The sequence below is a fragment of the Theropithecus gelada genome, chromosome 10 (genome assembly GCF_003255815.1).
Source record: "Theropithecus gelada isolate Dixy chromosome 10, Tgel_1.0, whole genome shotgun sequence".
Lineage (NCBI taxonomy): Eukaryota > Metazoa > Chordata > Mammalia > Primates > Cercopithecidae > Theropithecus > Theropithecus gelada.
In genome coordinates, this window is record NC_037678.1 from 67759836 (window position 1) to 67772011 (window position 12176).

Sequence of the window (12176 nt, forward strand, 5' to 3'; positions counted from 1 at the left end):
CATTCTTGAGCCTCAGCCTCCCGAGTAGCTGGGACTACAGGTGCCCGCCACCTCGCCCGGCTAGTTTTTTGTATTTTTTTTAGTAGAGACGGGGTTTCACCGTGTTAGCCAGGATGGTCTCGATCTCCTGACCTCGTGATCCGCCCGTCTCGGCCTCCCAAAGTGCTGGGATTACAAGCTTGAGCCACCGCGCCCGGCCTCCTGTGACATTTCTGTAACAAGGTGAGCCAGGCTTGAGCAGGTATGCAGAATCCACCCTGAATCTCAAAGGGCAGTAAGTGTGATGTTAATTACCTGTGGATTCCTTCTTACTGTGGCTCTTGTTGAGGCTCCAGAAAACCATACTGGATAGGCCCCTAACGCATGTCACATGTCACGGCAGTATACTGGGCTATGACAATGAGCCTGCATAGACACAGCCACTACCTTTATGAGGCTTATAGTCAAACAAGAGAGATGACACTAATCATCACACAAAGAAAATGTAAAATTGCAACTGCAGTCTGTGCTATAAAGCAGTGGTTTTTAGTTCTGTGAGAACACACAGCAGGGGGATGTGACTCAGATAGGGAAGGCTTCCCTGAGGAAATCACATCATATGAGGACTAGTTGAAGAAAAAAAAAAACAAACCAGGATATTTAGCTTGGGTCAGAAAAATCTTATTGGTGCACAGGGCATAACTGCTGTCTTCTAATCTCTGAGGGCTGCCATGGAGGAGGAGGAGAAGGCTCACCCTGGGAGGTCGCAGAGTGTAGGAAAAGCTGTGAAGAGTTAGTATTAGGTCAACCAGAAGGCTTGCCAACCATCAGAGCTATTCAAGTAGAATAGGTATATCATGTCATTTTTTAGCTCTTCTTCGGAGCAGTATGTTCAATTCTTTGACTGTAATATCTTACTGACTTTTTACCACAATCCTATGATATAAATTTAATTATATTCTTGTCCATTTTATATATCAGCAAACTGAGACACGGAGAGGTGAAATGATTCCCTGAGGTTGCCTACTAGTGAGTGGTAGAGCTGGGATTTGAACCCAGGTTTGGAGCTGGATTCTTAGCCACTGTTCTTTACCAGATTGGGGCAGACATTCAAGTTTTGGTCAGTAGACTCAGAGAGGATTCAGGAGTCAATGAGTGGGGATGGGACTCCTTGAAATTTTAGGCCAATTAAACCTGCAAAATGTTCTCTATTCCTTCCTCCAGCACCATCAAACAGGATGACTTTACCGCTCGTCTCTTTGACATCCACAAGCAAGTCCTAAAAGAGGGCATTGCCCAGGTAACCATTCCCAGCCTTACTCCAGTCTGGAAGCTGCCCCTCCCATCTCTGTTTGTTTTCTGTTTTGCTAGAAGAATTTGGTCCAGGCCCTCAGCCCATGGGACTCTGCCTGTCACTGGTCCCCACTGGGTTTATCCCAGTGACCAATTCGAGGATGACCAGAAGAATGATCCCACTGGGCTTGGGAGTGTTTGCTGGTACCTCTAATCTCTACGTAGAGTTCATGGTACCTGTGTGCTCTGTGGCTAGGTCCTCAGAGTCAGTCCCTGGGCAGATACTGTCAGCTTTCAGTTTTCCCCACAGACCGTGTTCCTGGGCCTGAATCGCTCAGACTACATGTTCCAGCGAAGCACAGATGGCTCCCCAGCCCTGAAACAGATCGAAATCAACACCATCTCTGCCAGTTTTGGGGGCCTGGCCTCCCGGACCCCAGCTGTGCACCGGTGGGTCCCCTGGGCAGCCCCAGGCATACCTGTGGGGTGACATGCTGGTGGGTGTACAGTTACTGGCTAGGCCGGGGAACTCCAGCTATGACTGTGCTTTCCTGGGCCCTGGGTCACATGTTACCCCTGACCATCCCAATAGCAGTTTCCACTTGTAATCAGATCCTTGGTATGTCAGGGAGAAAAGGGACCTCATGGCTCATCTAGTCCTGTCCCTACATTGTACAAGCAGAAGGAACAATATCTTGAGAGCCCCAGAGAGAGGAATGCAGGGACTTCTGTCTGGGGGCTGGGCCTGGTAGTATCCATTTCTAGACAGCAGTGATGCTCCAGATTGCAATGATTTTAGATGGTCTGCAGCAGGATTCCAGACAGCACCTGGAGGCCCAGAGTAAGGGATTCCAGCTCAATGGGAGGCTGGGGTAGGTTGGGGTGGGGACAGAGGCTCCCAGGTCTCCTCTAGGCATGTACACCAGGGGCCAGGGTTAGGGCAGCCCAGCATATTTCAACCTGAAGTGGATCCTCCAGGAATGTGATGGGAGCATGCTTTTCAGTGCTCAGCTGATTCTCAGAGTCATGTTGCTATATCTATGAGGTCATGGGCAGAGGGGGCTTCCAGGTCCATGCAATTACTGAATAGCCATCTCTCTTCCAACAGACATGTTCTCAGTGTCCTGAGTAAAACCAAAGAAGCTGGCAAGATCCTCTCTAATAATCCCAGCAAGGGACTGGCCCTGGGAATTGCCAAAGCCTGGGAGCTCTACGGCTCAACCAAGTAAGGGTGTGAAAAGGTAGCAGGAGGATCCTGCTTTAGTTTCAGCATTCATAGGTTTAGCAACTTCTTTTCTTGCCAGCCATCATTAGAGAATAAAGGGATTTTTCTAGGAATAGAAACTTATACCTTTACATGCCAAAATTATTTTAAGGTTTCCTTCTTAAATAAGAAGAGATGCTGACTATGATTTAACTTTTTCTTATTGACTGGAGGTCGTCATTATGACCGTCAACAATTGCAGCTTGCTGTAATACAGTAGTGCTACCTAGGTTTAGAGAGGCATGCAAGGCTGTTTGCCTGCATTAATAGCTCTAATAGCTCTGACTGCTAGCCTTTAAGTTCTTAGTCATTTCCTTTTTTTTTTTTTGAGACAGAGTCTCACTCTGTCGCTCAGGCTGGAGTACAATGGTGCAATCTCGGCTTACTGCAACCTCGACCTCCCGGGTTCAAGCGATTCTCCTGCCTCAGCCTCCTGAGTAGCTGGGATTTCAGGCATATGCCACCACAGCCGGGTAATTTTGTATTTTTAGTAGAGACGGGGTTTCACCATGTTGGCCAGGCTGGTCTCGAACTCCTGACCTCATGATCCGCCCACCTTGGCCTCCCAAAGTGCTGGGATTACAGGTGTGAGCTACCACGCCTGGCCTCTCGTTCATTTTCTTCCTAGTTTTCTTGTTTGTTTCCTAATTCTCAGCTCTTACTTTTGACTGTTGTCGGTGTGCTTGAATTTGGAATCCTCCACCCCCATGCCCGTGCCTCCCTTCCGATTTGCCATTGTTTGGGAAAGCAAATGATCCAGATTGTAATGATTGGGTCTGAAGAGTGCGAGGGCCTCTTGGATGAGTAAATGCATAAGCTTTGACTACGGAATTTTATGGTATCCTTTTTAACTGCTTAGAGGCATTGCTTTCTTCCTATTTCTCAAGTGAAGATGTTAGGTAAGTGATTTTCAGATCATCAAGGGGCCACTATACTAACAGTTATTGCAATGTTAATATTAGCATTAATAGTCCTTAATGTACACTTACTAGTGCCACACCTTGTGCTAAGCTCTGTACAAACAGGATCTTATTGAATTCTCATAATCTCTCTAAGGTCAATACTGTTCAACTGCCTCGTTTTACAGATGAGGAAACTGAGGTTCTGAGAACCAAAGTGAATTGTTAAGGCTAAGTGATGAGTTGGTGGCAGATCCCAGAGTCTACCTCTCTCCAAAACCTGCACTCTTAATCATGCTCTTACCTCCAAGAGAGCCTCTCTGTCCTTGCTAAGCCTCACTAAGACCTAAGAAACCTCAGACTCTAAGCATTTAGAAGTCATCAGACAAATATTCTTTCAAGTATATTGGCTAGGTTGTATTTTAAGAGAGTGAAGCCAGGGGATGATGGGTCAGCTGGGGAACTGCTGACAGACAAACGCTGCAGAGGGTTTTGCCTGCCAGCCTGTCAATAACGTGGACAGAAAATACTCGTGTGTCCAGAATTAGGCACTGGTAGGTAGGAGTTATGTGACACCTGAGCCAGAACTGGCTTCCCCCATTGTGAGAGTGAGATAGGCTCTTCTGCTGACCTAGCACATGACCTTGGCAAGTTAGTTCTTTTCTTCCCTGAGCTTCAGTTTCCTCATTTGTAAAACAGGAGTAATAATAATACCTAAAAGGGTGTTAGTGAGAATTAAATGAGATCATGGATCTGAAAAATGTTTTTAAAAATCTGTGTGGATCATTATGTGGTACTTTCAATAATAATAATAATAATAGGCCGGGGACGGTGGCTCACACCTCTAATCCCAGCACTTTAGGAGATCGAGGCAGGTGGATCACCAGAGGTCAGGAGTTCAAGGCCACCCTGGCCAACATGGTGAAACCCTGTCTCTACTAAAAATACAAAAATTAGCCAGGCATGGTGGTGGGCACCTGTAGTCCCAGCTACTTGGGAGGCTGAGGCAGGAGAATCACTTGAACCCAGGAGGTGGAGGTTGCAGTGAGCCGAGATTACCCCAGTGCACTCCAGCCTGGGCGACAGAGCAAGACTCCGTCTCAAAAAAAAAAATAAAAAAAAAATAATAATAATAGCTATCATTTGACAAGTACTAATTTTAATTCATACAAGAGCAAACTGAGGCTCAGAAAGTTTGAATAACTTGCCCAAAGTTACACAACTGGTAAGTATAGAATTCATCTGCCTCTAAAGCCTATGTTCTCTTTACTTCCCTTTTCTGCCTCTAAGAGATATGGTCCCATAGTATTGACTGAAAAACTGCATTGGTAGAGTAGAATAATTTTCATCAATTATCTCATGATTTTTAAAATTTAAAAAATTTTTAAGAAATGGAAGCCTGCAAAATGAATTACAATTTCAACTTAGACAAACTCTCAAAGCATAGGGCCTGTGGTTAGAATGAATAGAATAAGAAAAGGGGATTCCTGGTGGTAAAAGGCTGGGAACTGTGATCTTTTTAACACCCTTTTTTTTTTTTTGAGATGGGGTTTCGCTTTTGTTGCCCAGGCTGGAGTACAATGGCACGCTCATGGCTCACCGCAACCTCCGCCTTCTAGGTTCAAGCGATTCTCCTGCCTCAGCCTCCCGAGTAACTGGGATTACAGGCGCCCACCACCACGACTGGCTAATTTTGTATTTTTAGTAGAGACAGGGTTTCTCCATGTTGGTCAGGCTGGTCTCGAACTCCCAACATCAGGCAATCCATCCGCCTCGGCCTCCCGAAGTGCTGGGACTATAGGCGTGAGCTACCACACCCGGCCATAACACCCTTATTTTATAGACGGGAAACCCAGGGCCCAAGGAACGAAATTGCCTTACCCAAGTCAATTACCAAGACACACTACAAGTCACTGGCAGAGCCAGGACTAGCACTCAGGGGTCCTCACCCCCAGCCAGCATGCTATTGTCAGGTCACCTTCCTTAGCTGACAACTTTCCTACTAGGAAACAGACTGCTCAGAACTGCTCAGAACTGAAGGCAGGAGAGGTCAAATATGTTTTCTGAGCCCGGTTCTGATTGTTTAGCAGTTGGCAGGCTGACTTAATTAGCTGGAGCGTGCAGTTCCTCTTTAGCCTCCAGCTGCCAGCCTTCCTCCTCCGCCTCTTTTTGGAGGTGGGCCAGCCTGGGCCAACTGCCACCCTCCCATACACACCCTCACCCATGCACGGGACAGTTTAGGCTACAAAGTGAAGAGCAAAGCCATTGGCCCTTAGGGCAGTCTCAGGGCAAGATGACTTGTGAGTGCACCACTTTTAGTTTATCTCTCAGGCACTCAACTCAAAGCCAAGACTCAGCTTAATGTCACGTCTGACCTCATGAGATTTCAGGCAGACCAGGAGAGGGGACTTACTAAGACCTATATTTTGGCTAAGCAGAAAGGAGTCAGGCAAACAGAGTTTAGTCCAAGAGGTTCTGCCAAGGTCAGGAGAAGCAGAGATAGACAAGAAAGGTTAAGTAGAGGAGGTCAGGGAATATACACTTAGAATCCTAAGCCAAAGCCTAGGGTTCCATAGGTCTCAGGAAGAAGCCACAGGCACAAAGCAGTATAGTCACAGCAAACATGGAGTTTGTAGGCTGAGCACGGTGGCTCACACCTGTAATGCTAACACTTTGGGAGGCTGAGGCGGACGTATCACCTGAGGTCAGGAGTTCGAGACCAGCCTGGCCAACATGGTGAAACCCTATCTCTACTCAAACTACAAAAATTAGCCAGGGATGGTGGCGCACACCTATAATCCCAGCTACCTGGGAGGCTGAAGCAGGAGAATCGCTGGAACCCAGGAGGTGGAGGTTGCAGTGAGCCTAGATTGTGCCACTGCACTCCAGCCTGGGTGACAGAGGGAGACTCCGCCTCAAAAAAATAAATAAAATAAAATGTAAAAGAAAAAAATGGAGTTTGGTACTGCTGAGCGTTCACCCTAGGAATCTGTTAGGGGACTGGACCTATCTTTGACAATGGAAATGTGTTAGCTGGCAGCCAAACAGATAGTTCCCTGGCATAAGCTTTTCCCTGAGTCCTCAAGCCCCTGCCTCTTTAAGAAATATATGAATAGTCAGAGAGGAAGAAGCCACATAAGCCCTAGTGATCTCATTAATACTATGAGATCAAACGTGGCCCTGTGTACATCACAGGAATCTTGGGAGGCCCAAGAGATAATGTAGTTGTTTGTAGTTGGCCCTGTGGGTTTCTGTAGGGTTCCATTTCGTGTAAGAACCACACTCCTTTATTGTATCCTTTACAATCTAGTAATAGAGCCATTAGCCCCCGACCCCCTGCATTGTTCTTTTACAAAATGTCCCTCAATACTCCCACTTGTTTATTCTTCCAGAAAGATGTTAGAATTATGTTAAGTTCTAAGAAAAAGGCTTCTTGGGTTTTTGAGATGGTTTTAAATCTACATTTTAATTTGCACAGAAATTCATCGACTCATGACATCATTACAATATTTCATCGGCCCACTGGAGAAGGGTCAGGGGCATCTTCATTTTTGAAGTTTTCTATTTTCAGGAACTCATATGTGATAGCATCAGGTGTCTATGCCTTAGGTAATTCCAAGGTTTCCGAGAGAGGGAACATCTGTTCTTTCAGGGAAGCCTTGTTCTTACTCTTATTCCAGGAGGTGTGGCGGTGGGGTGGTTGAGGGGAGAAACAAAGGAAGAACAAGTTCTATAGTAGCCTCGGGCCACCTGTGCTCTTTCCCCAGTGCTCTGGTGCTACTGATTGCTCAAGAGAAGGAAAGAAACATATTTGACCAGCGTGCCATAGAAAATGAGCTACTGGCCAGGTAAGTAAAGGTAAGGGGGACTTCTACCTGTGGCTCCAGGACTGGGGGTGGGACACTCAGAACATAGCATCCATTCCCTCTGGCTCTTGCCCGTTTTTCCCAGGAACATCCATGTGATCCGACGAACATTTGAAGATATCTCTGAAAAGGGGTCTCTGGACCAAGACCGAAGGCTGTTTGTGTAAGCATTCCCAAGAATTCAGTGGAAGGCTGGTTTATGAAGCTCATCCTGCCACTCTCTTCCCTAAAATGATTCTTTCTTCGGGGAGATGTGATGGCTTGCTTCCTTCTCTCATAATTTCTGAAATATCTCATCCTCCCAGGAAATTTTGGAGAAAGCCAGCCACTCTCTGCTTCTATCAGAACTGTTGACATTCTGGATCAGGGTCTCCTTAGAGATCATCTTAGTTTTCATATGCCCTAAGTTCCCAAAAGTTTTCTTGCCCCTCTTAGTAAGGTGAAGTCAGGCCTGAGAAGCTGAGCTGGGCAGTCAGGGAGGAAGAGGAGCAGCTGGCTCATTCTGTGATTGGTCTGGATGCCACTGTCTGAGCTCAGGCCCGAATTTGTGTTCCAAGCCAAGTCTTATCCTCTCTAGGGGCCACCACCAGGTAGATTTAGTGCTACATATTTGGGTAGCATTGCAGCACATATATTTAGACCTAGAACTTGGTGACTGTTAAAATTAAAAACTGTCCATGGAATTTCACACCACCACTCACTGTTTTTCAAAATGTGCTTTTATCATAACAAAACAAAGTAGTTAATTTACTTTTCAGATAAACTAGACAATATCAAATAGGTCAAAGAAAAGGAAAAGATGTTTTTAAAAGTCTGTGCCTTAATCAGACTCATCATTTTATATGTTTTCATTTCCACCTTCACCCCCGCCATTGAAAATTTTTTTCAGTCTGGTTTTAGCTGCTTTAAGCAGTGGAAATACAAAGTGTGTTTTACTACGCATGGCAGTGTGATTCTGCTGCTTGGTAATTTCGAGCCAACATTTTTATGCGTTTACCAAATTTGATTCTAGTGACCTTCTTTTTCCTTCTGGCCTTCTTAGAATGACTCTAAATCTAGAATATTCTCAAGTATTCCGTATGGCACACCTCCCTGTTTTCAGTGGAAGCCCTGGTAGTGTGGATATCTACTTTCACTGGTTCCAATGAACCCCTGACCAGGCTCCCACTTGTGGGCTGAATTTTGAAAAAGCCAAATTCATCCTGATGCACCCTGAAATAGATTGAACCACTGAACATATCAGTTATAATTTAACACAGCAGCTTTCTCCATCCTGTGTTCCAGGGATGGCCAGGAAATTGCTGTGGTTTACTTCCGGGATGGCTACATGCCTCGTCAGTACAGTCTACAGGTCGGTATTTTCTGTGAGACCATTCTTTGCCTCCTGGGACCCACAAGAGCTCCACAGAGACCCAATTCGGGCTTATAACAACTGAGTTTTCCAAGTCCTCACTTCACTTCTTTCTCAGGGAGCTTGCTGCTAGAGCCTCCTTATCTTCCCTCAAGGCTTTTGCTACCTCTCACTCTACACAGTCTTCTAGAATTTGAACACAGTCTTCTAGAATTTGAATCCTCAGGAATCCACAGAGCTTCAGCCATTTACACTGTTTCCAGAGATGTGCTGGCAAATGTTTGACAACAATCAGCTCTCACTAGTTGATGTAAGCCAGTTCCAGCATACTGCTGACCATTTTTTTTCTGCCAACTCTTACCTTTCCTTTATCTGAATCAGAAAGTTTTATAATCTCCTCATTCATGTTAATGACAGTAATATCACCTCATTTTGCTATCCTACCATGTAGTTTCATTACTTTCCACATCCATTATTTCATTTAACCCTCCCAACCACTCGGTGAGGCATATAATTATCCCCATTATACAGATGGAGAAACTAACGTTTAAAGAGATGGAGAGGCTTCTCTAAGGCCCCACAGGAAGTTCCCAGGTTTTCTGACTTTCAGGCCGATGGTATTCCCATTCTTCTCCTCTGCTCCTAACATCCACATCATGGAGAGGCTAAGAAGCTCTGCTCTCAGCTGGGAGATGATAAAGGAGGAAATAAGTTTAGAAATACCATGAGCAGTGAGCTGGAGGTCATGAGCTTGACTGCCTCTGTGTGATGATGGTCAGGTTCCTGACCCTTTCTAGGTCTGTTTCTGTGAGCTGGGGGAGCTACACTAGAAAACTGAGGGGGCTCCTTCTAGGTCTGTAATTCATTTAGGACTCCCCTCAGGGTTGAGCTCCGTATAGGGAAGCTCTACAGAGGTGACATCTCGATAGAACATCCTTTTCTTTAGATAGGTGGTTAGCAGTGGTGGCTACTTGCTGACTACAGGAGAGATAAACTGTCTATTGGAAAAATAGGTCTAGATTTCAAAACAGGACAAAGAAAACTTAGAAGAATTTGAGATAACAAGGAAGGAAAGTAGTGTTTAAAGAGGTAGACTTTTTTTTTTTTGAGACAGAGTTTTGCCCTTGTCGACCAGGCTGGAGTGCAGTGGTGCGATTTCGGCTCACTACAACTCTGACTTCCAGTTTCAAGTGATTCTCCTGCCTCAGCCTCCTGAGTAGTTGGGATTACAGGCATGCGCCACCACACCCAGCTAATTTTTTAAATTTTTACTAGAGACAGGGTTTCACCATGTTGGCCAGGCTGGTCTTGAACTCCTGACCTTGTGATCCGCCGACCTTGGCCTCCCAAAGTGCTGGGATTACAGGTGTTAGCCGCCACGCCTGGCCAAGAGGTAGACATTTTTAGAGAACTGAGCAGCTCAGAGCAGGTTTAGACATGGAGAGAGATCTAGAAGGCTTAGTGACTTGCTAGGTGACCCTGGGCAAGTCCTTGCTTATCTTTGGTTTTGCTTTCCTGCTTCTAACATAATGGAGTATTTCTCTGGGTTTATGTCTGATGTTCTGGTCACCTATCATTCTGTGTGGAATGCCAGACTAGTAGTTGAGCTCCTGGGATTATTGATGAAGATCGGGTGAAAGTGCTGCAGGTGAACCAGTAGTATCAAAGTAAGGACAGCATTGGGTGGGGGTCACAGGAGAGACCTGATCCTGCTGTGTGCAGTTTGCAGTGGTCTGGAGCCAAGGAAAGACTGTCTCCCCATTGCATGAGAATGGGAACCAGAGTTGGGAGGCATGATCCCCTGCTGCTTCCTTGCCTTTTATACCCTCAGCTCTTGTGGTAGTAAACTGTTCATCCTGTGATCACCCACTTGAGGCCTTTGTTCATATTATCTTAATCTGAATATCCCTTCCCTATTGAGTCTCACTTGACAGGCTCTACCTGTCCTTCAGAACCCCACTCAAATTTCACCTTATTCAGCAACAACAACAAATATTTATTAAGCATCTACAAAGTGCCAGGAACTGTGTTAGACACCGGAGATACAACGGAAAATGAGGAAAATGATAAGAGCCCTGTGCTGTGAAGCTCACAGTCTGGTCAGAGAAATGGGCATCAGAAAGTAAACAAAAATATAGTCATTTATGGTGGCTCATACCTGTAATCTCAGCACTTTGGGAGGCCTAGGTGGGTGGATTGCATGAGCTCAGGAGTTCGAGACCAGCCTGGGCAATATGGCAAAACTCCATCTCTACAAAAAATACAGAAATTAGCTGGGTGTGGTGGCGTGCACCTGTAGTCCCAGCTACTTGGGAGGCTGAGGAGGGAGGATCGCTTGAGCCCGGAAGGTGGAGGTTGCAGTGAGCCAAGATTGCGCCGTTGCACTCCAGCCTGGGTGACAGAGCAAGACCCCCATCTCAAAAGAAAAAAAAAAGTAAACAAAAATAGAAAAAAAAAATTGGGATTTGTGTGTGTGTGTTTGTGTGCGTGTGTGTGTGCATGCGCACGCATGTATGCATGTGTGTGTTTTAGTTTCAGGTAACTGCTTTCAGTGAAACAACTGGGTGAAAAGAGAGAATTATGGGAAATTCACATTAAATAGAGTGGACAGGGAAGCCTTCTCCGAAAAGCTGACATTGAGCTGAGATGTAAGGATGGTAAGGATCCACCTATGCATAGGAAAAGCCAAAAGGAAGGGGGTTTCAGGTTGAGGGAAAAGCACTGCAGGCCCTGAGGAGGGAAAGAGCTTTGTGATTTAAGGAATGCCAGGCCTGTGTGGCTAGAATGATGGAGACTAGGAGTCAGGGGTGGTACAAGGTTGAAAAAGTAGACAGGAGCCAGCTCCTGAAGGATCTTAAAGGCCATGGTAGGGAGTATGGAACACAGTGGGAAGCTGAGCACATAGACAAGTGTTCTACCTCCTTCAAGCCTACTCATCAGTTTTTCTACATCCTTACACCTATTGTTTCCCACAGATAGGGGAATTCTTGCCTTTGCGGGGGCTCACAGTCTGGCACAATGATATATAACTGTAACATATCACACCTGGCTCACAAGGATGTTATAATGATCCTGAGTGATAATGAGTGTGAAGATATAAATCATGATACCTGGCACCTAATGGGTGTTCAGTAAGCATCAGCTGAGGTAAAATAAAGTCGAATTCCTTTTGTCTTCTTCCCTCTGCAGAACTGGGAAGCACGTCTACTGCTGGAGAGGTCATGTGCTGCCAAGTGCCCAGACATTGCCACCCAGCTGGCTGGGACTAAGAAGGTGCAGCAGGAGCTGAGCAGGCCGGGCATGCTGGAGATGTTGCTCCCTGGCCAGCCTGAGGCTGTGGCTCGCCTCCGCGCCACCTTTGCTGGCCTCTACTCACTGGACATGGTATGTGGGCAGCCCGTTTCTCCTACCACAGGCCTCGTAGGTGGCAGAGACCTAGAGTTCAATGTGTTGGGGAGGGTGGAGCTGGCATTGTGACAAGGGTTGGTGATGCTCTGGAGAACCCCTAGAACTCTGAGCAGAAG

The 12176-nt window shown here is 46.1% G+C and overlaps 1 protein-coding gene across 3 annotated transcripts in view; it reads left to right on the top strand.

The window, feature by feature from the left end:
- GSS (glutathione synthetase) overlaps positions 1-12176 on the top strand; it is a 31994-nt gene that overhangs the window by 16482 nt on the left and 3336 nt on the right. For all 3 annotated transcript variants that reach the window (XM_025400176.1, XM_025400178.1, XM_025400177.1), the window contains exons 4-10: positions 1204-1279; positions 1583-1722; positions 2381-2497; positions 7203-7283; positions 7387-7464; positions 8586-8652; positions 11842-12036. In XM_025400176.1, coding sequence (XP_025255961.1) covers positions 1204-1279; positions 1583-1722; positions 2381-2497; positions 7203-7283; positions 7387-7464; positions 8586-8652; positions 11842-12036 — 754 coding nt within the window. The remainder of the gene's footprint in view (positions 1-1203; positions 1280-1582; positions 1723-2380; positions 2498-7202; positions 7284-7386; positions 7465-8585; positions 8653-11841; positions 12037-12176) is intronic.